Here is a 24814-nt window from a genome sequence, read left to right as displayed (position 1 = left end):
TGTGTTTGTTGTGGAGAAATATATCAAGTTCGTCACGCTAAAATTTTAAAATTAAAAAAAATGATAGAAAAAAAAAAAGATAGAAATCAAATGATTTGATTAATATTTAATAAGTGGAAACAATGTAATTTGTATTCAGTATAATTTTATTATTTTGTATGTGTGTTGTTTTCAAAATAATAAAAAGTTGCAGTCAGGTGCATTTTGGTTTCAACTGTTTAAATAAACATACTATTAGTTCTCTTGAAATATATTGAGGATTGGTCTAATAAATCGAAGTATATTAAACAAAGTCCAACTACTTAAAATTAAATGAAGAAAAAATAGATATTTTAACATTGGTTATTAATATTTTTATTTAAAATAAAAAGAGAAGTCTGTATTATAAATTGATAATTATGAAACATAAACAACCAAAGAAAATGAAAATAACACAACATAAATTGGTGACTTCTGCCAGGATGTCTTTAAAAACAACCGCAATAAGGAAAACAGAAATATTATTATTACAATACATTTAAAAGAAAATAACACAACTATATATACCAATGTATTCTGTATTAGGAGTGGCTTAAAAGTTTTTGTAATTTCAGGTGTGATGGGTGACTCAGACGTAGGCAGTGTGTTGAACGTCTGCCTCCTTACTTTGAGACAGGCAAAGGATGAAAGAGCTGTGGATAAAATACCATGTGATACATTCAGGGTTTGTTTATTCTTTAAAACCTTCAATTGTGCAATAGAACTAAACAAAAAAACATGAAAAGGTTGAAATTAGCTATAGTTTTATCTTTTTTTTCTGGTAAAATGTAGAATGTTTTCAAATATGATTAATCTCACTCTGCTACTAACTCCAAGGACCTGGGTTCGAATCCGGCTCTGACAGATAATTATTTTCTCTTTCACTAACGCTGTGAGTCATCGCTATGGGTTCAGGAGCCCTCTGGGGTCCACCTAGTCTCATGAAATGGGTTTTCTTAATTGGGGAAAAATCTGGTGATCAAGCGTGATTCTGATTTTGTCACCTCCTTGCACAACTGTTGGTCTTTACAACTTCTTTACAAAGTACTCCACTCCTGACCCTTCATGAGTTGTAGCTATACAGATTTAATTTTTTTTTAAATATAATTAATACTTCAGCTAATCATATATATTAGTTACTATGAACAATCATTCATGGGATTTGCTGTTTTTGATAAACAAGCTGATGTTTTTTGATTTCTTAGGTTAATGAAATCACTACTTAAACATTAATCTCAGTAATAGTACTTAAATATGTCACATTTAAGAGATTACAATGTTATGATATTTTGGTCATAGCTTTAAGGAGCTTTCCTTAGCCTCCTTTTCACTCTTTTTTCTTATAATAAACAAGTTCTACTGGGTTATTGAAATTAATTAATGAATGCTAATGTGAAAAATCAATTCAATAACTTGTTGAATACTTCTGAATTGGATGAAAATTTAAAACAACATAAGTTCAGTAGCAAGTCTAAAACTATTAAATACTGTTTATAATGCAGTGGTGTATAGTTTTGAAAATTCCCATTCTTTTTTTCAAAAAATCAATGTATAAAGTAAGGGCTCAGTGCAAAATGATTTTTGAAGTTTGTTTTGTTGGGTAAATTTTGTAGAAAATAACTTTATCTTAAGCATAACCAAGGTAGCAGAAATATATTGAATTATCCTAATTTTACCATCAAGCAATTTAATGTTAGGTTTAATAAACAATTCAACTAGAGGAAGAAACCTTTGGGAGTCATTTTGTTTTGAAGTTTATTACATGATTTTTTTTTTATTTCAAAGGCAAAACTGCAAGAAAATAGATTTTTTGATGTATGAAATCCTTGTTTGATTTCTTGTGACAACCCATTTCATAAAATCAAATAAGTGAAAAACTATCAAGAAAAATGAGATCCTATTTTCTATTCATAACATGTATAAATTAAATCAATTTAAGGTCTATAATTTTCTTACATTTTGTAGAGAGTGGTATTGGCTACATCCCGACTGGGTGAGACAGGAAATGCTCTGCTACCACCTTGCCTGGCTGAACTGGCAGATCTAATGCTCTACTGCCTGTCAGTTACGACAATGCCGATTGACACACAAACTGTTGCATCCTCTGCCTTCTGTCTCATTCTCTCTCTCATCCAAGAACCTCACAGTATAGCTCTTATGTTCTCCAAGACCTTCCTAACTTCCAATGATCATCTAAGAATCAAGCTTTCCAAGAGTTCAGAACTGTCTCTCAGTATCACTCGACCTGACGTATTCAAGCTCTGCCTTACGCATGGTCTCCTTCAGACTGATAATTTCTGGTAATTATGATGTATCAATTACCATGTTTATATAAGATTGTCAAATGAGGAAAGGTAATACTCCCACAGGTTCTAACATTTCTTTTTTTCTACTAATGTCAGTTAAGATATTAAAATAACTTAATCTGAACATGAAAACTTTTGCTCATCACTGCATAAGTTCTCATAAATTTGATTTTGAAAATTCAAAATTTTTTGATAGTGAAACAAATAAAAAAATATAAGAAGTCCTCCATGTTACAAAAAATATAAACAATAAATTTCAAGACTGATACTGTGTATTTAAAGAGCCACTATGTATATATTATAAATAAATTAAACATAAAATGAAATAAAAACTGGAAACATTTAAAAATAGTGTACATTTTATTCAGATGTAAATTTTGATTATGATCTTTGTTATTGAACGTGGATATTACATGAGGATGGTCGGGAGTGCGGTAAATGAAAAACACTAATAAGCTAATCTTATTCTATTATATTAATGCCATCGTTTCAGCCATAATTTCAAGGCTGAGTGCAAAACAAGATAAAAACCATAATGAACAAAGAATAAAAACAGTGTAACAAGAAAATAAAAAGATGAAAATAATGTAGGTAATTAATTACTATGGAAAGAAAATGTATTGCGTAACTACTATAAGAAGATAAAAGCTGTATGAGAACACAGTAATATTAAAATAATCATAGAGGAGAAAAAAAAATTATATTATATTATCGTATATTTTTTATTCAATACCAAATAGGCGTTTTGGCCCTTACATAGTTATTATAACTGTCAGATTTTTTTTCTTTTTAACAATTGATTGTGGGGGTATAGTCTCGTATAGCCTAACTATTTACAATGCTCTAAATGTTGAAAAATTATGAATAATAATGATGAATTATAAAATATATATATAAATAAAATATAAAGTAAATAGATAAAAATAATAATTATTAAGAAGAAAGGAAAAAGAAAAAGAAATTGATAACAAAAAAAATGACATTTATAGATTTAATAAAATAAATAACTGACTTCTAATGGGGGAAAAAAAAGTTAATTCAGGAAAAGACAAAGTTAAAAAATAAATAATATTAATAGGTCATCCATTAGAAAAAGATGAAACATAGATATATTTGATAAATACTCACTGGATTGTGTTGTTTGGTGACTAAGGAATGAGAAGTATCATCAGACACCACAAGTTACTTTCTATAGTACGGCTCTAAGATTACTTATTGAAAAGCAAAACAACAAAATTAGTGGGAAACACTACAGGGAGGACTACCAGTTTTCCAGACTAGAAACAGTAATGAACTTACAAGATAAGAGTCTGACAGAAAATTTAAACTTTGACAAAGGAATGATTATTAATTAAATTGTTGGGCTGGGATAAAATGGATCCTGGATAAAAAATATATGTGATGTTCCTTTCCTTACCTAAAAAGGTTTGATAACTAGTATAAATATCATCATGCAAATTCTCGTCTAGACGTGACCATTATTCTAATAAGACTTATGAAAGTAAGAAAACATTTATTTATAATCCTTAAATTTCTTTCTTGAGACTGGCAATATTTTACTAAACTATTTTTTTATACTAAACAATATTATTTAGTTTAGTAAGAAAACATGATTTTGAACAGGCCAAATTGGGTGGTTTATGATCATATAAAATATTGATGTTGAGTGATTTTAATATTAAAAAGTTAATTGAGCAGTAGCCTGTGACTTAATATGTATTAAAAAAATTGATCTTGCCTAACAAATAATGATGTGAGCTGCACCAGAGATGTTGGACATAGAATGTATATTAGTGAGATAATTAACTTTATATTTAGATATTCCATCTATCTAAATCTTAGATCCAAATTATTTTCTCCCCTTATTGTATTAGATTTTTTTTTTCTTTGATTGAACTAGTTGATCAAATATTTGGTTATGGTTATTCAGGTATTAAATGAATTCTGAATTGAGAAAAGTGTTCAGATATAAAACATAGAACTCCACTGCCTTTGACAAAACTGAATTATATAGTCAATGAAAATTAAACTATGCCTCTTTTTTTTAAAAACTTGTGAATTTTTTTTTATTTCAAGTCTATTTTCAGGACCAATGGCCATGTTCTTTGGGAGAAGCTTCTCAAAGAGAAATTGTTTTCATTAATAGAGAAACATTGCTTCCAATATTCACACCTCACCCTTTTGGCTTTCAAAAGCTTGGTCTCTTGGATAAAACGATGTGAGGTCCTCTCAAATCCCCTGCCACAAGAACTCATGTCCAGGATGGCAGCAGTTATCATCTCTAACTGGGAGAACCCATTCAATGGAGTAAGGGAACAGAACGCCATCGCATTTAATCATTTGCTATTGATGGCTGAAACTTCAGATGATACACCACCCCTCCTTAAGCCTAATGCATTGCTTCAGCTTGTTCTTGCGGAGAATTCATGGATGAAGAAAAGTAAATACTTCCTTCTAACTGCACTTCTGCCTCGTTGTGGTGTTCTGAAGGTAAATTTTAAGCAAAGAAGTTCATCAAAATGAAAATTTTTTTTTTTTTTTGAAATTTTTTTTTTTTTTTTATTATTATTTATAAATAGTCCATTTATTCCATGAATAACTATATTATAAATTACATACAGGTATAGATTTTTAATGCCTGAACTTGAACAAAAACAGATGATTTGCCTTTGATGATTTAAGTTATTAATATTAATTTAATTGTTTCTACACCACATTATCCTTACAGAGAGGATGTTCATCCCATTTTTCTTATACTTGTTTATTTAGATTATTATCTAAATCTGTACCAGCTTTATGGGACACCAAATGCAAGTATACACTAACCATAGTGGGGAAAAATGAAAAGCCACTATTTTTTTTACACTTTTGCTCACCACAATCTAAACGCAGCAAAGTTCGGTGTCACCCAACATGTTCACACAAATGGACTAGCAATAAAATATTGAACATCTATACTGAGCCTGGCACAATATTTTGCTCAACCTTCAATATTATCTCCACATGATTCAATATCATTGCACAAATCTGAATGTTGCACAATAATATTGGAAGTATATGGAAGAGCTATATTGGCCACTTTTCATTTAAATTACCTAATTAGCTATTTTAAGAATTTGGTATACACACTTTCAAAATATACAAAAAAGAGTTGATCATACAAAATATCGGTAGGTTGTATAAGATATCAGGATATTTGCTGTCATTTATTTAGTTCGTAAACAGTACAAAATAAAGCATATAATGTTATTGTTGATGATGTTTTTGATCATGTAGCAATAATGTCTTCTTATCTTGAATTTATCAAATATAAACTATTCATATTTTTTTTTTTTAGACTCTACTCGAGGAAAGTGATGACATTGTCTATGGTTTGATTACTAGTCTTAGCTATTCTCATCTCGCTCCTGCAGGAACTGACCTGTATAAAGTGATAATTGATTCTATATCTCTCGACCAATGGGAGCAAACCTTCCTTAAACCTATTACTGATGTTCTTATTTCTTCAAAATATGTGTAAGCTACTAATCATTAGTTACTATATAATTAATACTAATAACAAGTAATTATTAAACTAGCCAAATTTTCTGCTCAGAAAAGTTCTCTATATGAGTTTTTACTCATTCTAAATGTTTTTCAAATCATCATAATTAATCCATACATTAAATTGTAATTAAAAAAAGTTAATAATGTCATAAACTTATTTTTATTCTTAATAACACAGCCTGATTTCATAGCGGATTTAAAATTAATTAGTGATATAAATATACTAAAATAAAGTTCTTTGACATCTATGTTTCAGTCTGCAGAAACAAAATGTTTTCAACTATTGGCTTCCATGTACCATTAAGAAATTCAAGATAGCTTTGCAGATTCTGTTAGATACTGTCACACTGTCGGGACAATCTGAGAGTGTTGTTCTACCCATTGTCTGCTGCCTAAAGCTTGGGCGTAAGGAGGGTTATGATAATATGTCTTGGCAGAACATCTGTAACAGTACTTATCTCCTTAGAGGACTCAAACATCATGACCCTTTAGTCCGAGCACACAGTTTCTCTACTGTTTGTGTTTCATCAAAAACATCAATTGTTCCAACAGATGACGAATTTATTGCAGTTGAAACATTCCTCATTGAAAATATTAACTCAGACAATCAGGCTCTGAGACAGAGCATTCTGAATAGTTTCACTGCTTTCCTGTGCCGTGTGAGAGATGCATCAGTTCATATACTGAAGACAAAGTACCAGCATGATCCTCAATTCGAGAATCGTGCTCTTACAAGAAGCATGACATTTTTGGAATGGCTATATAGTTTCCTCAAGTCAAATCTCGAAATCGGAGTCAATTACCAGAGAAAGATTGCATCATTAGAGCTGTACAAAATCGTATTGAACTATTTAGCTAGTGAAAACAACCACAACCAGAGGAAGAGCAATCTGAAAAGTGAGGGCCATCGTCTGATGAAGTATGCTATTGGTGCCAATAAGTGGGGCTTTACTTCTGACCGCAGTCGTGAGATCCTTTTATACTGTATCAGTGACCCTTCAGAAGATGTAAGAGAGACAGCTGCTGAAATCTTAACCTCTTTCTTTAAGATGGGCGAGGGTGAAGGGCCGAGATTTGCTGAGTTGTATAAGAAGGGCCTCAGCCTTTGTTCTGATATGATGTTCTATAATGCCGATGCTGGTGCTCTCCTCATCTATGTCTTGGTCTGCCTCACCTATAAGGCCGGTGTTGGGCCCAAAGGTAAAATACTACCTAATATTAATTTAATTAAAATTGAGTTGTTAGTTATTGAACTAAACTCTAAACTTATCGATTATAATTTTTTTTTTCTTACGTCGGCCCAAGACTCCCGATTTTTATAATTTACTAATAATTAAGTAGAATAATCTAGTCTGGAAAACGGCAGTTATAAAATTTACATTACTCCAATAATAGTCCAAATTTATTGATCTTTCATTTAATTCCCCACAAGTTTTATGGTTGTTTTGTTTTAAAGTTATTTTTATCTCCTAAGATTTTTATCATTTTATGTTAATCTCATTTTAGTTCACAATCTTAGTTATCCTGCTAATGAACAGTAGATTAGTACCTGAAGTTTTCTGGAGAAATACTTATTTTTTTAACTGTTTGTTCATTAAAGTCATTTATTATTTCTAGCACTAGATGTGAAGTCCGAAAGTGTTAGTGAATCGCTCCTAAACCTAGCTGAAACACAAAGTATTGAGCTGCGTGGAGACCTCCTAAAGGCGACTACTTCTGGTTCTCCCCTCTATGGTCTCCTTCAGGCACTTTATCGTCTACTGACTGACCCATCCAGTCCTGAGTTCCAATCATTGGACCAGCCTCAGCTAAGCAGGCTCAATGCTTTGGTTGACGAGGTGGTAAGACATCTGCTCCAGATATTGGCTTCTAAGTCAACTAGTATCACAGGTATACTATCCATACTATATCCAAACATTTTGATAAATTTTATTGATAATAAGAATCATTTTGAGGATTCTTATTTCAGATTATGCTCCTTCATTTCGAGAAATGGGAGAAGAAATTGAGAACACCATCCAAGAGTCAACTGTAAGCGTTGAAGAAAGTGACAAACTCCACTTATCACCTGCCCACCAGTTGGTGCTCAATTCTATATGGACCAACTTGAAGGTTATTGATGTACTTTATAATAATACTGTCACTATAATAGTAACAATAACTTTTGGACTGAACAAAACTCCTGTAGTAGATTGCATAAAATGTTGAGGATATTACCCTGTCAATCATGTTTAATTTTATTGATATCAATTTTTCAGTTATAACTATTATAATTATAACTTTAAGCTATTATATTTTAATTATAACTTTGAAACTATTTTGTTTTAATTGATTATATTCTTAATCTTTTATATTTGTGATTTTTCTGAACGATCATTTATATGGGGATACTATATTCAGACATACAGAAGCAATGTCTAGTTTTCTATTTTTCAAATTATGAAGAAGATAGTCAGGGGTGCAGTCATAAGTGAAATAAATACTTGTTTTGTTTTTATCTATTTTTTAATCAAATAATTCCACCTTTTTATTGAAGGCATGCTGTGCACTTTCGTCAAAGCTCAGCGGTTGCGAAAACTCAGTGAGAGTGTTGAGGCATTGTCGCCACAAGGGTGCAGTGGAAGCCGCAGGACAAGCGCTTGCTGAAGTCACAAAAAATAAACCAGCTGAGGGAGAGCTGCCACTTTGCCAGGCTCTGGACAGGCTAAGCGCTGGCCAAACACAGAGCAGTAGGGGCGCCGGTGGAGTTGTATTGGTCCATCGCCTGGTAGCCAGCGATTCCAGGCTGGGACGGGTCAGTTGTTTATTTTATTAATTATTTTAGAAAATCTTTTTAACCTTTATTAAGAATATATTGCAGCAATAGCTGAAGCATTAGCTACCTTACATAGAAGGCATTTTTAGGCAAACTTTAGTATAGATGAGAAGTTGTAAATAACAATTTACCCATTTGTATAATATATATTATAATGAATTTTGAACATTCATATAAGTTTTTATTATTAATATTATTTGCAAATAATTTAGTAATTTAAAACTGTGATTGTTAATGCAAAGTTATGACAAAGTGTAATGACGTATTGTAACTTAATTATGATTATAAGGATTATAACTAGCATATTAAATAAGCTAGCTAGCAATTAAATAACATTCTCATAGGGTTATGCATGAAAGAAAATAATTTTAAAAATGCAGATATTGATTTTAAAAATTTAATTTATTAATAATTAATTATATAATTAATATAATATTGATTTCCATGACATGAATTATGTTAACAAATTAAACACAAATAAAATTAATATATAATCAATTAATTAATCAATCATAAAATATAAATCAGATTATTAATTAATGCATAAGATAACAATTACTATTAAACTGTTTAAAAAAAAACACATAAAAGAACTATATATAAAATGTAATTAAAACTATATTAACTAAAACAATATATTTATGATGAAAAGAATATTTACATATAAATTGACAGAATTATGACACTAATCATAGTTTATTTTTCGATAAATTTTGTACTTAATTCCCTTTTTGGAATTTGGTGGTTGCTAACTGTATTGATTCTTATACAGCCAATGGTGGACAAGGCACTAAGCCATATCCTGAGCCTGGTAGAGAGAAAGACTGGTGACCTAGCGCAGTGTTTACATATCCTGACTTCACTCCTGAAGGATTCTTCTCTCAGTCAAGACACTGCTAGGTACCTTCATCGCATCACTCCAGCAGCATTCGCCTGCCTCTCTCATTCCAGCTGGCCCGTCAGGTATGTTTAAATCTTTGCTAATTGTAAGGTTACCACTATAAATTGAAATAACCTTGTCACTGATTACTATATGATAATAATTTTTTAAGACTATTTTATTATCATGAAAGTAGTGTTTGAAAATTACCAAGTTGTTGCAAAAATAGAGTAGGTTTTTTTTTTACCTCTAATTGCAGTTTTGTTTTCATAATGGAAGTATAGGTTAGTAAGCCAAAAAAATATTTTAAAGTTCTTATTTGATTTATAAGTATGTTAGTTAGGTCTTCCTGTTTTCTTATGAATTTCTTTGGTAGTTCTATTTTCAGGGAAAAAATATATATCCTTCAAAATTTTTAATTTAAAAAATAATTCAATAAACTCTCAGAATATAAAAAAAAAGTCCAAAATATGGTGTGAAGTAACTCTGTTTGATGGTACATCCATGTAGGCGATATTATTTTAAAAACTAGAAAACTATATTTCTCCGATTCTCTTTTTTTCCTCAAAAATCATCTAAAACATTTTCCCCTCAATCTGCTGAACTGAACTATATAAAAAAAAAAATTTTTTTTATTATTTTTAGTATAACAAAAATGTAGAACAAGAAAAAGGATCAAAATTTATTGGTCTTCCTAATTATCTTAATGAATTTTTGTTTTAATCATGTTAAAGAATACACCATTGAGTTGCTAATAAAGTATGTTTAATATTATTTTTTATAGCACCATGATGATTGATAATTATTACTCATAGGACTCAAACTTTCCATGACCATTTAGAAATTACATCAGTTTGTAATGGCAATAGGCTATAGTGCTAGTTTAATTTGTTAATTTATATGTTACATTCTGCGATCCTTGTTGTTGGTAAGGAGCTGTTTTTAGAGACTTTTTTGGCCATAATGGAAGTATAGGTTAGTCAGCCAAAAAAATATTTTTAAGTTCTTATTTGATTTATAAGTATGTTAGTTAGGTCTTCCTGTGAATTTCTTTGGTAGTTCTATTTTCAGAGAAAAAATATATATCCTTCAAAATTTTTAATTTAAAAAATAATTCAATAAACTCTCAGAATATCAAAAAAAAAGTCCAAAATATGGTGTGAAGTAACTCTGTTTGATGGTACATCCATGTCATTATGATGATTGATAATTATTACTCATAGGACTCAAACTTGTTGGTAAGGAGCTGTTTTTAGAGACTTTTTTGGCCACTTTGTCGGAATATGTGTTTCCACCGTGACCCTCAATTGAAAGTAAGGATCTATTCCCTATTACTGTGAATTTTGTCTGATTCCTTTGGTTAGATAGATTCTTTCTAGATCGTGTATTATTTTGCTTTAAGTAAGGATATTTTATGGCAATGTTGTGTGTGAAATAGTTGTTTCCATTTATCACTGTTAATTTTTATATTTAATTGTTAGAGCTATAAAGCTTGCTGTGTATTTGAAGTAGTTTATTGAAAACAAAAAATTATTTTTATTTAAAAGTTCTTATTACATTAATCCTTATTTTATAAATGTGACTTAATGCCTATATAAATAAGAATTAGTGCTTTGAGAATCCATTAAATGAATCATTTGTTATGAAAAGAATATTTTATTGTTTAAAAATAAAATAATGTTCTCTACTCTTATCATGATTAGTTAAAGTTTATTGTTTTGTTTTAGGAATGCTGCACTCCAATTGTTTGGTTCTATTGTACCTAAATTAGTAGGTCAGAAAAAACAAAATGATGAGGACAAATCCTGTAGTTGTTACCACTTAGCTTATGAAGAGCTGTACTACCACTGTATGCCTCTCGTCAACACTATACTCGACTGCCTTGAAAATGCAACTTCTGCTCCTCCAAACGAAGCTCTCTTAATGCATTCTAAGCTAGTTCCAGTTCTCACCCTTTTGTCTAACTTATCTGTAGGTCTTCTCACTATAATAGATAGATCTCTGGAAGGCGTCTTTCACAAATTTGTTGGTTCATTTCAGTTGTTAATGTCAAGTCGTGTATGTAAAGTGCGTGAATTAGCTGCAAAAGCTAATGCATGGTTTTGCAGTATTAGTCAGATTGGTAACTTGGTTAGAACTCGTGTTTGGAAAATAGTTGCCTATGTCAATGATCCCACTTTGGAAAATGAAATCAAATCTGAAAATGAACTTCATGGTTTCCTACTCAATACTAAGTTTTTAGTTACTAAATTTAATGAAGAGAAGGAAGGTATGAAGGCATTACGTTCACAAGGGGAAGTTATAAAAGAATCATTAGATGAATTAAAACCTATTCAGAACTCTCCAAAAATTTCATATTTATGCCGTTGCATTTTGAAAGAACTTTGTGGCTACGATTTTTCTGTAACTGCTACTAAACAGATGGAAGACCTTCTTTTGCTGCAATCACCGACCCACAAGGACCTGGGTTTGCCGCAGTGGATTTGTCAAAATTCTCAGAAGATAATTGAAAGTTGCCCTCTAAGTGAATTACTCCCCACGCTCAATATTGCCATCAATTCAAATAACTTGGAGATCATTGAATCTTGTCTGACAGGGATAGAACGTAGGATTACCAAGTTGGAATTTGAAGCTGTTTCCAATGGAGCAGTCAATTCACTGTTTAGGTTTGTAACAAATCAACTAAAAGCTCGAGACACGAACAAAGCTCTTGAAGTTATTTTGGAGATAATGTGTCGGTACGAAATAACTCCTATCAATCTCAATGTAGACAACTTAATTGAGAATCTCATCTCTGAAGACTGTCCAGTTGGAATTGCAGTTATGTGTGGATTAGTTAGATTTAAAAAAGATATTGATTCCAAATTAGTAGATAAAGTTGTTAAGAAGTTATGTTCATCTTGCAGTCCTACTACCAGTCTTGACCGTAGGCGTTATGCTGTGAAAGGTTTAGTCCTTTTGGCACCCATTATGTTGGAATCCGCCACCGAAGATTGCCTCAACCTGCGTGCTAAGCTATGGGAGGCTGGAGTAACTCTTCTTCAGGACGAATGTCCATTGATCCGGCATGATGCAAGCAAATTTGCTAATGCTTTAACAGCCAAGCCAGATGCTGATATCCTTAACCCTTATTCATCACTAATCTTTCTCCATGAAGAATCTACTATGATGTCCTTGTTTCCACCAAAGCAGATAATTGCCTGTCTTTGGTCTGAATTGATGTGCACAAGTGATGAGCTTGATGCTCTTGAAGAAGCTGCTACAATTATGAGTCCATTTATGAATTCAACGCCCAATGCATACCAAGAGACAGTTAAAATAGTCGATGTTTCCAAAGACAGATTGTACTCTCTCATAAGAAAGGATAGAGAAGTTAGTAAGTTAATGGTTAAAGAGCAGGTTATTCCTGTCCTGAAAAATCTAAGAGATCATTGCATTAAATTTGTCATGTTCAGTGAGGAATATGCTGTACGTAACCCAGTACTAATAAACAGAGAGTGGTACATAATAGCTAAAAAGTTAGAAAATCAGTTCAAGATCATAAATTTTATTAATAATTCTGGTCTCGATAAAGACTTTGAAATGTTTCAGTACCGTTTTCAGAGCTATATAGAACATGTTACTTTTAAGTGCTAATGTAAGTTGACAAGATTTAGCGGTTTATCAAAACACTCTTAGATATGATACTGTAGGTTTTTATGTGGGAATTTCTTTAAGATAGTGAAGTTATCATAGTAAATATTTATGATAAAAGATATAAGCAACAAAGTGTAAACGAGCAGGTTAATATTGTGGTACAAATATTTTCAGATATGAGATCTAGAGTCAATATTCCATAAGGAAGTTATTCTACTCAGGTCTTATAGAAAATTATAGACTATGCTACTCTTATTTTGGGGAGAAATATTAAGGCTCCTATTTGCTATTAGCTAAATTCTTGTAATCATTTAACAGAATACAAACAAAGTAGATGCAATAAAATCCATCAGAAATATTGACAACTTTGGTATTTTATTGGTCAGAGGCGGAATTATAAATTCCAATCGCATAATTTTTATTGTTACAGTTTTCTGTTCATTAACTACCTCATAGTTAATTTTTTTTTCCCTGTAATTTTCAACCTAAAATATGTATTAACATCAAAAACTATGTAATTTTAGATAGTTATGGAGTGTTATAGAGTCTGAAATAAGCTAATTACAAGATAAAGAAGTTCATCAGTACACTGTATTCCCTCACCCAGCATTTGTATTGAGATTTTATTCTAACAAAAAAAAATATTCTGTGTAAATTGTATGAATGCATTTGTTTAAAATAATTATATTTAATGATTAAAATTGAAACGTAGGTATATGATAGAAATATTAAAATATTTATTAGAAAATTTTGTTTTTATTATTTTTATATTTTATAAGAAATTTGATTTACTTTTTGATTAATTTTTAATTTAAATGTTTTTTTTTAAATAAACAAAACAATAATACAAGCCTTTAACATTTTTTGTGATGAAAAATGGTTTTTGTGATACAAAATACATTTTTTTTTTTTAGTGAGTAATTTCTATGAAAATCAATCATAACCGTCCTATTGTATGTACCTAAATAATTAATTTATTCTCATTTTACTTTCAGATACTGAAAAAAAAAATTTTGTTTGTAACAAATATTCAATAAACTGTGTTACTTATAATTGTGTAAAATTAACTAATAAGTACTACCAACCACCTCATAACATACAAGAACCAGTTTGTCATTGATCGATACAAGTTAATATTTTTGATGGTTTGATAGTATTAAGTGTCTTGTATCATAAGAAAACTGTTTCTGATACACAGCAACTTAGTTTCCTTGTAACATAATTTGTCCCCTGCTGTCCTACATAAATGTACTGCTAAACTATTTAACACTGAAAAAAATACTGATTAATAACTGAATAAACAATACAGTTTGTTTCTTAATGGATGTAGAATCATTTTTCTAAAGTGGTTATTTGGGTTCAAATATGACAAAACTTTTTAAAAAAATTGTATTTTTTTCGGATCTCTATTTTCAACCTGTAATTAAAAAGTTATTTACTCAAGCGCTATAAGGGTATTGCTCTAGAGCTGTCTAATTTCATAAGAATGATTAATCAGTGAATAATTAATAATAGCTCATCTTGCAATATATACAATGATATATATAAACAAAGTTAGTTAGTAAACAAAGACACTCATTCAAAGAGCAATGAAAATGTCCTTTTTATCAAACCGATCATTTTATTTTGTACAATTAAATACAGTAAAAATTGAAAAAAGCCGTTTAATATACAAATATCTATTTATCTCCTACTACAAAATGATTTCATGATTTTTTATAAGGTCCTCATGAACGTTTTAGAAACTTATATTTCAAGTACGTTTGCTCATTTTCATACACCTGCAATAAAAGATATTGTAATTTTTATATTTATAATTAACTTATACTTTTTAGTAAATTCAATTCGAAGAAAAAATATAGAATTTTAGAGCATAATGAAATATGTAAAAAAACTTTGTACACTTTAATTATGTAACTAAAATTAATGTAGATATTTTTAAAAAAAATAAATATCATAATCTATTATTAACAAATATCAAAACTATTATAAACAAGAGTAAAAAGAAGATATAAATTAATACACTAAAATACACCACACTGCACCATGATAGAAATAGGTTTGGATCAAGATAACTGTTTTATTAAATGAACTGAATTGAATTTAAACCAAAAGATGCATTTAATTATTAATAAAAAAGAAAAGTTTACTGACAGCAAACAATTAGAAAGTAAATAAATAAAAGGATGATATGTTTTAATGTAATAATTATTTTTAAATCATGAACATATATAAATCATTGTAACAAAATTATGGAAATTATAGCTCAAAAGAACATGTTTGTTTAGAAAGGAATAGTGTCAAGGTTTGTAATATACTATCTGATCTATGGTCAACTTAATGCATTAAACTTCACAGAAGGCCTCCTCAACAAAGCATGTTCAGTGAGAAGCAATGGTCATGGAAGGGTAGAGTGAGGAGGAATCAACATGGGATACTAGGAGGATGTACCAGGAGATAAATCTCAAGCACTATCTGTGGAATGGGCTAAGAGATGAAGTATAGGCACCACAGGGATGGAAACCACAAGCGGAGGGATGAAACTCCAGTATTTGTGTGTGGGCAGATGAAGCCTCAGTATGAAAAAATAGAACTCCTGAAAAAGAGTGGTTGAACACCTGATTATTGTGGGGATTTTGAGACCAGGGATAAACCTGAACGAATCAAGAAGTGCTGAATAGTGTTAAGTGTTGCAGAGAATACCACATTATGATAAAAAAATAGTTGACAAAGATTTATTGAACAACTGGAAGTATGTATATTTCCCTCATTACTAAACTTTGAATTATCTGTCTGATACCTGAGGCAGTATTAACTTCAATACAGTCATGTACCTAAGAGGTAGTAGTATTTTTTTTGTCCTGTAGTTCAATGTATTTCTGTCATAATCTTATTGAACTAATAACATATTTACAATGGATACAAATAAATGATTATTTACAAAATATACAAATAATAATGTAGTTTAACCAAAAACAATTATCTCCAACATCAGGTGGGGAAGATGAGGTTTGTCCACATGCAACCTAATAGATGTCTGACAAACTATGTTAAGTGCTTGCTAGTGACGGCCTAACAAAGCACAAAAAATATGAAAATTATTCAATATAAACATAATATAAATTATTATATTATAAAAATATAATAATGTTTGTGTTTTTTCAAAACTATATGTGAATATAAATTGAGACATAGAAATGGAAAAGGCTGTGCCTGCCAAAACAACTAGTTTTGAGAAAAACAAAAAAACAAGTAGCTGGCCACGATTTTTGTGTTCGAAAATTATGAGAAAATTACAGCTCTAGGAACTAAATGATTGAAGATAGAAACTTTCCACAGTTGCCAGTTTCTTCATCGATGTTCCGTCAAAATCTCATTTTTCATACTTCTGGAACTTACAGCCTTTTCCATTTCCATGCCTCGATTCTTACAGCGGAAAAATGTTATTTTATACTTAACTGATTGTAATACCATTAATTTAATGTTAAAAGACATATCTTTAAGATAAATATAAAATATGGTATATTTATTATCGTCCATACATTAAAATGAGTGTGGGCCGCCTGTAGCTCAGTGGTTAAGACCAAGACAAGAATTGGTAAGACAAGTCTTACCAATCAATGTGATGTCTATTGGCTGTGCCGGTTTGAATCCGGCCCGGGGCATTGACTTTTTACATTGAGTAGCGGTCCCACAAAGTGAAAAACTGTGACCCCCAGTCATGGTTAGGCAGTATAGGACTCCAATGGGAGTCTTGGAAAAAAAAAAAAAAAAAAAAATTGTGAACATTTTTAAACATAATAAAAAAAAAAAGAGTGAAGACAAATAGTTAATGCATGCTGTTTCCTTGAAATTTATAAAAAATTAAAAAAACTTGGAAAAATATTTTATTAAATATTATTTATTACTTAAGATATAGTAGAGGAGTTTCCCAACTGGTAAGCTGCAGGAGGGTCCAGCAACACATATTTTTGCGACTATTTATTGTTAGCTGTTTTAGTTATCATGAGTTTTTTATAGTTATTTATTAATTTTTTCTGACGTTTCAGGGTCAGCTGAAAGGCTTCTACAGGAAAATGTACAATATACATTAAAATACACTTTAAGGCAACCAAAATTTTCAAATATTTTCCCAGGGGGACCAATGGGGATGTGCCGCCCATAGTTCTATGGGTTTTGAACCATTTAAAATTAAAAAATTTTATTCTATTTATTATAATTTAATAAAAAAAATAATGGTGACAACTTGATTAGTATTTTTTAAATGTTTTCTTTCCAATTCCACTAGACAATATTTTTAATTATTCCCCATTTTAAAGAGAACTATTGAACCTTACATTCTCGTAAAGGCTAAAATGAAAGTTAGTTAAATTTACTTAAAATTTGTTCTACATGATCGTTGATATTTTACATAATAAGAGACAATATTTAACTTTTTAGGGAAAATAGTTAATGTTAGAAGAGCTTTTCCTTTAAGCAATGGCTATGGACTATCCTGAAGTAAACAACAAAAATATTCCACTCCCTGTTGAACATACATGCTACCTAGATAGAAATATGAACCAATGATTAACTTGGAATGCTCTGGCTATCTATAGCCTAGCGAATTAAAGCACCAACTTTGGCTGGCTTATGACTGCAGTGGTGCTGGTTTAATATGGCCTGGACTTTTATTTCAGTGGCAGTCTCACAAAATAAAAACTTTATCCCTCACCATAGTCAGAATAGGGTGGTACCTACAGGTAGGGTAGATAACCCTCCCTCCCCCACTCCACTCCAACCAAACCAGATATTGATCCATCCATTCTAAACTACCCAAATCATCTATTTTCTAACCTAGCTTCCTCTTTTATTTCCACTTATCCTCCAAGAGGCCTCAAAGGAAGATGCTCTCAAGACCTTCGAACGAAGAAATGTTATTAGAGTAATACCAATGCATAGTTTTTTAATAAATCTTTCAAGTATACCTTAATCACATTTACTTGTATTTTTAGGTTATATAGAGCTGTAATTTTTTTTAAAAATCAAGGTAAAAAGTAATGGTCACAAAAAGTGTATTTATAACATTAAAAAATGAAACTGCAAGCTATTCCGTCAGGTGATGTATAGTTTTGGGGTTGTTTGGTAACAATTGGAAAAAGTGTGCCAATTTCACTTGAAATTAAAAATTTTGTTCTTATTTCTATAAAAGCCATCTTTATAAGTAACAAATGATTGTTTTTGTTATCAATCGATGTATAGAATCAAAATTTAATTGTTCGAATATAAACATAAACAAATATTTCATTTTTGTTGACCTGTGTAATTATTATTTCTCGAAGCAGGTATCCTCAAAATATAATGTACTCAAGGACAGCTTCTAAAGCAATAACAAAAAAATCAATAAAATTAATTATATTGTCTTTTTACAGGTATAAATTTGAAATAAATAAATAAAACAGGCTTAAACATAGAATTAACTGACTCAGCTTAGCTAAGTTCTTGTCTCATGAGTACAAAGATTCTGACCAATTTGGAGATGAGTTTACTTCTTTAATCCTGAAACAAAAAAAAAAAAAAGATGAAAATAATTTTAAACTATACATTGATAAATACTGTTTACCTTAAAAAATATATAAAGTAAGAAAAGTAAACTAAAGCTAACAGTTTATTAACTATAGGTCAGAAAGTTGAGGTACTGACAAACTGAGTATATCAATACAATGCAAGACATAAATGAATCCAGAAGAAGATAATTGGTAACTGTTAGATTGTAAGTAATTGCATCCAAAATGCCTTAACAACATCATTAAGAACAAATGTAATTAAAAAATTGAAAAGAAGTAACATTATATTATATAGGTTCCAAAATTTATAAATATATTCAGGCATCTAAATAAACATCTTTAAGAAACAATTAATTAATGCACGGGATTAATCTTATATATTAATCCATTTAATTCCATGAGAAGGAAATCAATCTCTTTAATTTAATTTATGGATAATATAACACTGCTTTGCTCAAATAGTGGTACATCAAACAAAAAAAATTGTTTCATTATATAACCTATATTTTTTATAAATTTTATACTGTCAAAAGATCAAAAACTTTTTAAAAAAAATAAATATTTTTAACACATTTATTTATTCTATTTCGGGGATACTTTGTTCTCCTCCTCAGCAAGTACAATTCACTCTTGGTTACAAAAAAGTACATCAACAATTTTATACACTGAATGACATAAAAAAAATTTAGATTTACTATATTCGAAACCAACAATGAATTGTATTTTAAGAGAAGGGGTGTTATAAAATAAAAATTGTTTATTGTATATTTAACCTATTTTATAGATTGCACCATGCATAATCTTACCACCTTCGGGACAGTTTGCAGAAGGACCTCAGTATAGTAAGTAACCCCAGCCTTAAGTATCATCTTTGGAATACGTTCAGTTCAAATAAAATGAAAACTTATTTCTTTATCAGATGAGTTACTATTAAAGCAAAGCAGCGATATGATAAAGATGTGATGATATTTTTTATCAGCTATAAAAAAGATTGTCTCAAATATTTATTTACTTAGTGCAATTATTAGAACTCAATTCATTACTCCGTTAACTACCCTGGTAGTAGCTGTTTCTGATTGCTAATCTAACTACTGAGATATAGTTTGTATGAGGGTAATGTGTAATTTAATATCATAGGTTTAATTCATTGATTAAAAAAAAAATTTGGACAAAAGTTTTTTCTTAATAAGTGATTTTTTGACATTATTTATAAGGGATGCAAAGCAGTCCTAAAAGTCACCAAAATGTAAAAGGTTTTAGGCCAAAATATAAAAGCAGAGCACCTTATTGCATTAATTTATAATTTGTTTACATAAATCGGTGCCTAGGAAAAAAAACTAATCAGAACAGAAGACTAATTAACAAAATAAAGAATAAATATGGAGTCATAAAAAATTAAAATAAAAATTCACAATTTCAGTAATGTTTTAAAAAAACAATTTCAACTTCATCTAAGATCAAGTTTGGAATGCCGTTTTAAACAATTAGTTAACAATTTTACAGATCTGATCTCAGGTCCGATATCAAGGTAACAATGGCACAGATCTGATCTCAAATCAAAATTATGTAATAATTTTATTTTATTAAAAAAAACATAACTGTACATACTCTTTTTCCTCTGAAGGTGCATCAGAAGCATCATGGTGAATGGAAACAATATGTCTACCAGGAACCATAACAAGTCCCAGAATTCTTGGTTCATCGGTAAAGCCACAAACTGGAAAATATTGAGAATTAAGTTACAAAGGTAAAAATCACTTATTTGAAAGTGATCAAGCGATCAATAAATTACTTTTTTAACACGTTTATTGACACTGTAAAAATAAATTACTTAATATGAATAACAAGAATTGTAAATTAAACTAACTTTTGTATCCTAAATTATCAGCTGTAAAAAATCCTTGCACCCAAATAGTATTGCACCTATTTTAAGTCAAATATCTATCAAAAATGACTTACACAGTATCTTTAAAAAAGTTTTATATTTTTTGTTGTGCCCTCACTGCTTTTTGTCACTTAAATTTCAAAATTCAATATATTATTTAAGACTTTATTGATTTTCACACACTGTTTAAGATTCATTGAGGTAAGATTCAGGATAATAATACTTTCCCTTTCTAAATATGAAATATACAAGTAATCGAAAGTAATATCTGACTTTTATCATTACAACTATAGGAAATACAAAAACATTTGTTTTTTCCTTTAGTTGATTTTCAAATTCTTTTATATTTTATGAGTATCCATTGTTTATTACTTCTTTTTTTTTTTAAATTTGTCATTTGAGCAGCCAGACTATTTCAGTGAGGGTAAAACTTAGCTGGTATTGAAGATCACTCATTTTTTTATTAGGGCTGAGTTTAATGAAAACCATTAAAGCTGTTTAGGAGAAAATTCTAAAAAGTGTAAAATTGATTATATAAAGTGGCATTTATGGCATTTAAATTTTATCAAAAAAGTTTCCACAATATCTCAGATATATACCAACCCTAAATATGCAATTTCAATTTCATGACTTCATTTTTGTGATTTCAGTTTCGTTTTTGATGAATACTGTTTACATACACACAGACACACAACTTTTGTGGTACTTGGTTATTTGAACTCTGGCCAACTCATAACCACTCTCTAGGTGAATCATAATTTTCTATATAGAACACTTGAGAACAGTAAAGGAGAAACTACCCCCTCCAACATACAACTAATCCCCTTAATGTGTGGTTGGTTAACAAGGAATCTACCATACTCTAACAATATACATTTACTTAGTACATAAATACACTAAATTGCAACATGAAGAGCAATGGATTGCCAATGTCATCACTATGTTGTACAGTGATTAGCCATTCTATGCGATTCCTCACAACCTAAATTTTTTTTTTCCAAGTTTTTATTCATGCATTCTCATGCAAAGTTGATTCAATACATTGAATAAAGACATTGATCCCTTCAAAAAATATTCTCAGGGGTCTTTACCCTCAGCACAATAGGTGGATCTGAGGGTCCCAAAGCAATATTTAATTTTGGTGTACAGAACTAATTTATTTTTGATTTTTCATTAGGTAGTATAAACCATTTCTATATAAATAACTACAGTATTAGATTTATAATATTTAACGTTTGATTTCATACCAAAAAGTAGACAAATAATTGTAACTAGGTACAAAATAACTACATGTCATATTAAGGGTTAAGAGACTAGTTTGAGCTTCCAGGTTTGGAAGTACAATACAATCTATAAAGAGAATAGTTATAAACAATTATTACCTTCAGGATTAAGATATTCAGTACATGATCCAAGAATAACATTCGCATCTCGATCAGTGCACAGAAAAATACCAACGAGGACACGCCCATCTGTCATTTCAATTTTCATCTGCTTATTTAGCCAGCTGTAAAGTTTTTTTTTGCCACTGCTCATATTTTCTTTTCTATCTTCTTTTTTTGTTTTGATTTCATCCTATAAACGTTATTCATACAAATTAGAAGAAATATTAGGATAAAAATGAATAAACATTTTCTCTTTGTTAAATACAACAGCAAGTTGTAATGTCAAAAGGATTTGTTAAGTTGATATAAAAATTGAAAATCAACTAGTAAAATGACAAAAACTAAATATTTATACATAAAAATCATATAATAAAATCTGAAACTAAGGGCATAAAATGCCATGAGAAAGCCAGCTCTGATATACGGCAACAACACCTGGGCTCTACCATGTACCCTAGAAAGCAGAATTGAAAGATTTGAACAGAAAATCCTCCTTACAATTACAGGGATGATCTGGGATTAGAGCCTAAACGCATGAAGGAGAAGAACTAGTAGTGAACTACTTGCAGACTGGTCAGTCCAATGATTAATATGGGCGGGACATGTGGGTCAAAGCAATCCATCAGGACGCCTCTACACAACAATGATTGCCAGCATAGTTGGCAAGAGACCTACCTGGGAGGCCAAAAACCAGATGGATAGAAAAAATCAACAAAGATACAAAAGAGCTGCATGCAGCAAACTGGAAAGCAGTAACCCAAGAGAGCTAGAGAGGCAGTCCTGGAGAAGGTTGGTTCGAGCAGCCAAAGATCTACAAGGGGTGTAGAGCCAAAAGAAAAAAAAATCTATATATAAGTTACCAATATATAATGAAAATAATAATATTCCCAAATTACTTTGTAATGGATATGATAAAATTAATAATTCATACCTTCCTTTCATAACCAGAGGGTTGAGAATGGCCTAAACTAGAAGGTGGAGAGTGTTGGTTATCTAAAAGTCTTTCAGATTCTTCAGGCTTTTTACAAAACGTAGTCTTAGTACAAGGCACAGCATCTAAATCATGTTGGGGTAATGATTCTTCATCAGACTCGATGTTTTCAATGGAAATATCTTTCTCATCATCTGAATGATATGAGCAAGATGCTTCTGCCATTTTAATTGCTGTTCACTCCAAGAGTACAATCTAATAAGTTAGTCCATGCTCTGAATCTGTCAGATTAAAAAAAGAGGCAAAGACAATGTAAACCGCAAAATTACTTATCCAATAAAAACAAGGTAACCTAATCTTAACCTTTGGCAATGTTTTACCAAAGAGGTATGGAGCATTCAAATTTACCAAAATATACATATATAATCAAGTTGCTACATAGATTCGTATTGAAAGGCGAACCAACATATCTAATTAAGATCTAATTCATACGTATCGTTTCGCAAAGTTATTGTATTTTGATTGATATATGGTTAATTGTTTGAAACTGATAGAGGAATTAGTAAACAATTACACAGAGTATAACTAGACATTGATTTTCTTTAAGGTACTGTTTAATAATATTTAACAAAAAATGGTTAAAAAAAATGTTTCATATAAAATATTTAGTAGTTTTATACCACTTAAAGTATAAGAAACTTACATAAATTCATATTTAATGAAAATTTTATTAACAAATGCCGACTCCGTGAAATTTCAAGAGTCTATTAACTTGTTTGTACTTTGCTGGTAAAAAGTGAACTCTTTGAAAGGCTTAATAATTTGGCAGTCATCATTTACAACAATCCTGGTAATTATTAAAATTGATGGCTGTGAATTAATGTAATCAGGAGTTTGGCACGCCCTACTCTTATTTAAAGAGAATGCGAAACAAAAAGTGGGGAAAAGGTCGAATATACGTTTAGGTTAGTAGGAATGCCGGCCACTGTAATTCAAAACTGAAATAAAAAGGCAGCCAGAGATTGGCACATACTCCACTGTCACGCCCTAGGAGTTCTTCCCCGGAGTTGAGAAGAACTCAAGACCCTCCTTTTTTGGCGTCACTTTTCCTGGCGGCTTACCCTCTCCATTATACTCCTTCCTCGAAGATTGAAATAGGAATCTCCAGTTACAAAAATAAAAAGGCTGTAGTATAGTAGGCAATGTTGACAGCTTTGTGATGAACTGAAGGTACTGTGAAAGAAGAGAAAACTTACTTTTCACATTCAGTGATGAAATAGTAAAGTCATAAACTATTATAACTTGTATTGTAATGGGGAACTTTCTGTCTGGGAACATATAGCATCATAAAACAACTAATAAATCTTTTTAAAAAAAGTGAGATAACTTACTAACTCTTAACTTACCGATTCAGTCTTGGTTAACGAATATTTAAGTATTGGTGGAGAAAGTGCGAAATTCACATTATATTATGACAGTAAAAAGAAATTAGGTCCAACCTGAGGAAGTTATATTAATTATTTTAATTAGAAAAAATAATCAGTTCATTTCGTACCAGATTCCTCCATCTCCATCTACTGTAAAATAGCAAATATTGTTCATTGTAGGCATTCTTTCATTGCACTATCTTCTCCCCAAGAAAAAACGGGGAGTAAGAGGTCCGGTTTACTGCCATTTTTTTTGTCTTCGAAACATATGAATTTGTCGTCTCCTTTAGCTTTTATCCAGAGTGTATAAAAGAAAAACTGTAATATGAATTATCACATATATTAGTTAATTAAAAAGCTATACAAAATTAATATATGGTGTATATTCATTTTTATTTGTACCTTGTATACACTTCTTTTTAAACGTAAAATAAAAATA

General features: G+C 30.3%; 2 protein-coding genes across 4 annotated transcripts in view; one reads left to right on the top strand and one right to left on the bottom strand.

Moving 5' to 3' along the window:
• Window positions 1-14026, top strand: part of LOC106687062 (tRNA (32-2'-O)-methyltransferase regulator THADA) — a 28847-nt gene extending 14821 nt beyond the window's left edge. For all 3 annotated transcript variants that reach the window (XM_014430742.3, XM_067044971.1, XM_067044970.1), the window contains 10 exons: window positions 594-703; window positions 1984-2318; window positions 4412-4814; window positions 5662-5840; window positions 6127-7070; window positions 7488-7760; window positions 7840-7982; window positions 8407-8664; window positions 9458-9648; window positions 11293-14026. In XM_014430742.3, coding sequence (XP_014286228.1) covers window positions 599-703; window positions 1984-2318; window positions 4412-4814; window positions 5662-5840; window positions 6127-7070; window positions 7488-7760; window positions 7840-7982; window positions 8407-8664; window positions 9458-9648; window positions 11293-13201 — 4740 coding nt within the window. In that variant the 5' untranslated portion in view covers window positions 594-598 and the 3' untranslated portion in view covers window positions 13202-14026. The remainder of the gene's footprint in view (window positions 1-593; window positions 704-1983; window positions 2319-4411; window positions 4815-5661; window positions 5841-6126; window positions 7071-7487; window positions 7761-7839; window positions 7983-8406; window positions 8665-9457; window positions 9649-11292) is intronic.
• A 4554-nt stretch (window positions 14027-18580) lies between these two features.
• Sbat (LSMD1 domain-containing protein Sbat) lies at window positions 18581-23327 on the bottom strand. The gene is made up of 4 exons (XM_014430741.3): window positions 22949-23327; window positions 22015-22207; window positions 20356-20464; window positions 18581-18739 (listed from the first exon to the last, which is right to left on the bottom strand). Exons 1-4 carry the CDS (start codon window positions 23171-23173, stop codon window positions 18688-18690), a joined length of 579 nt encoding a protein of 192 aa, XP_014286227.1. The 5' UTR covers window positions 23174-23327; the 3' UTR covers window positions 18581-18687.
• Between the last annotated feature and the right edge of the window lie 1487 nt (window positions 23328-24814).

This window comes from Halyomorpha halys, unplaced genomic scaffold (assembly GCF_000696795.3).
Source record: "Halyomorpha halys isolate HHAL.00 unplaced genomic scaffold, Hhal_1.1 Scaffold910.1, whole genome shotgun sequence".
NCBI lineage: Eukaryota > Metazoa > Arthropoda > Insecta > Hemiptera > Pentatomidae > Halyomorpha > Halyomorpha halys.
Note: the sequence above shows the minus strand (reverse complement) of the source record. Positions and strands in the feature narration are given on the sequence as shown.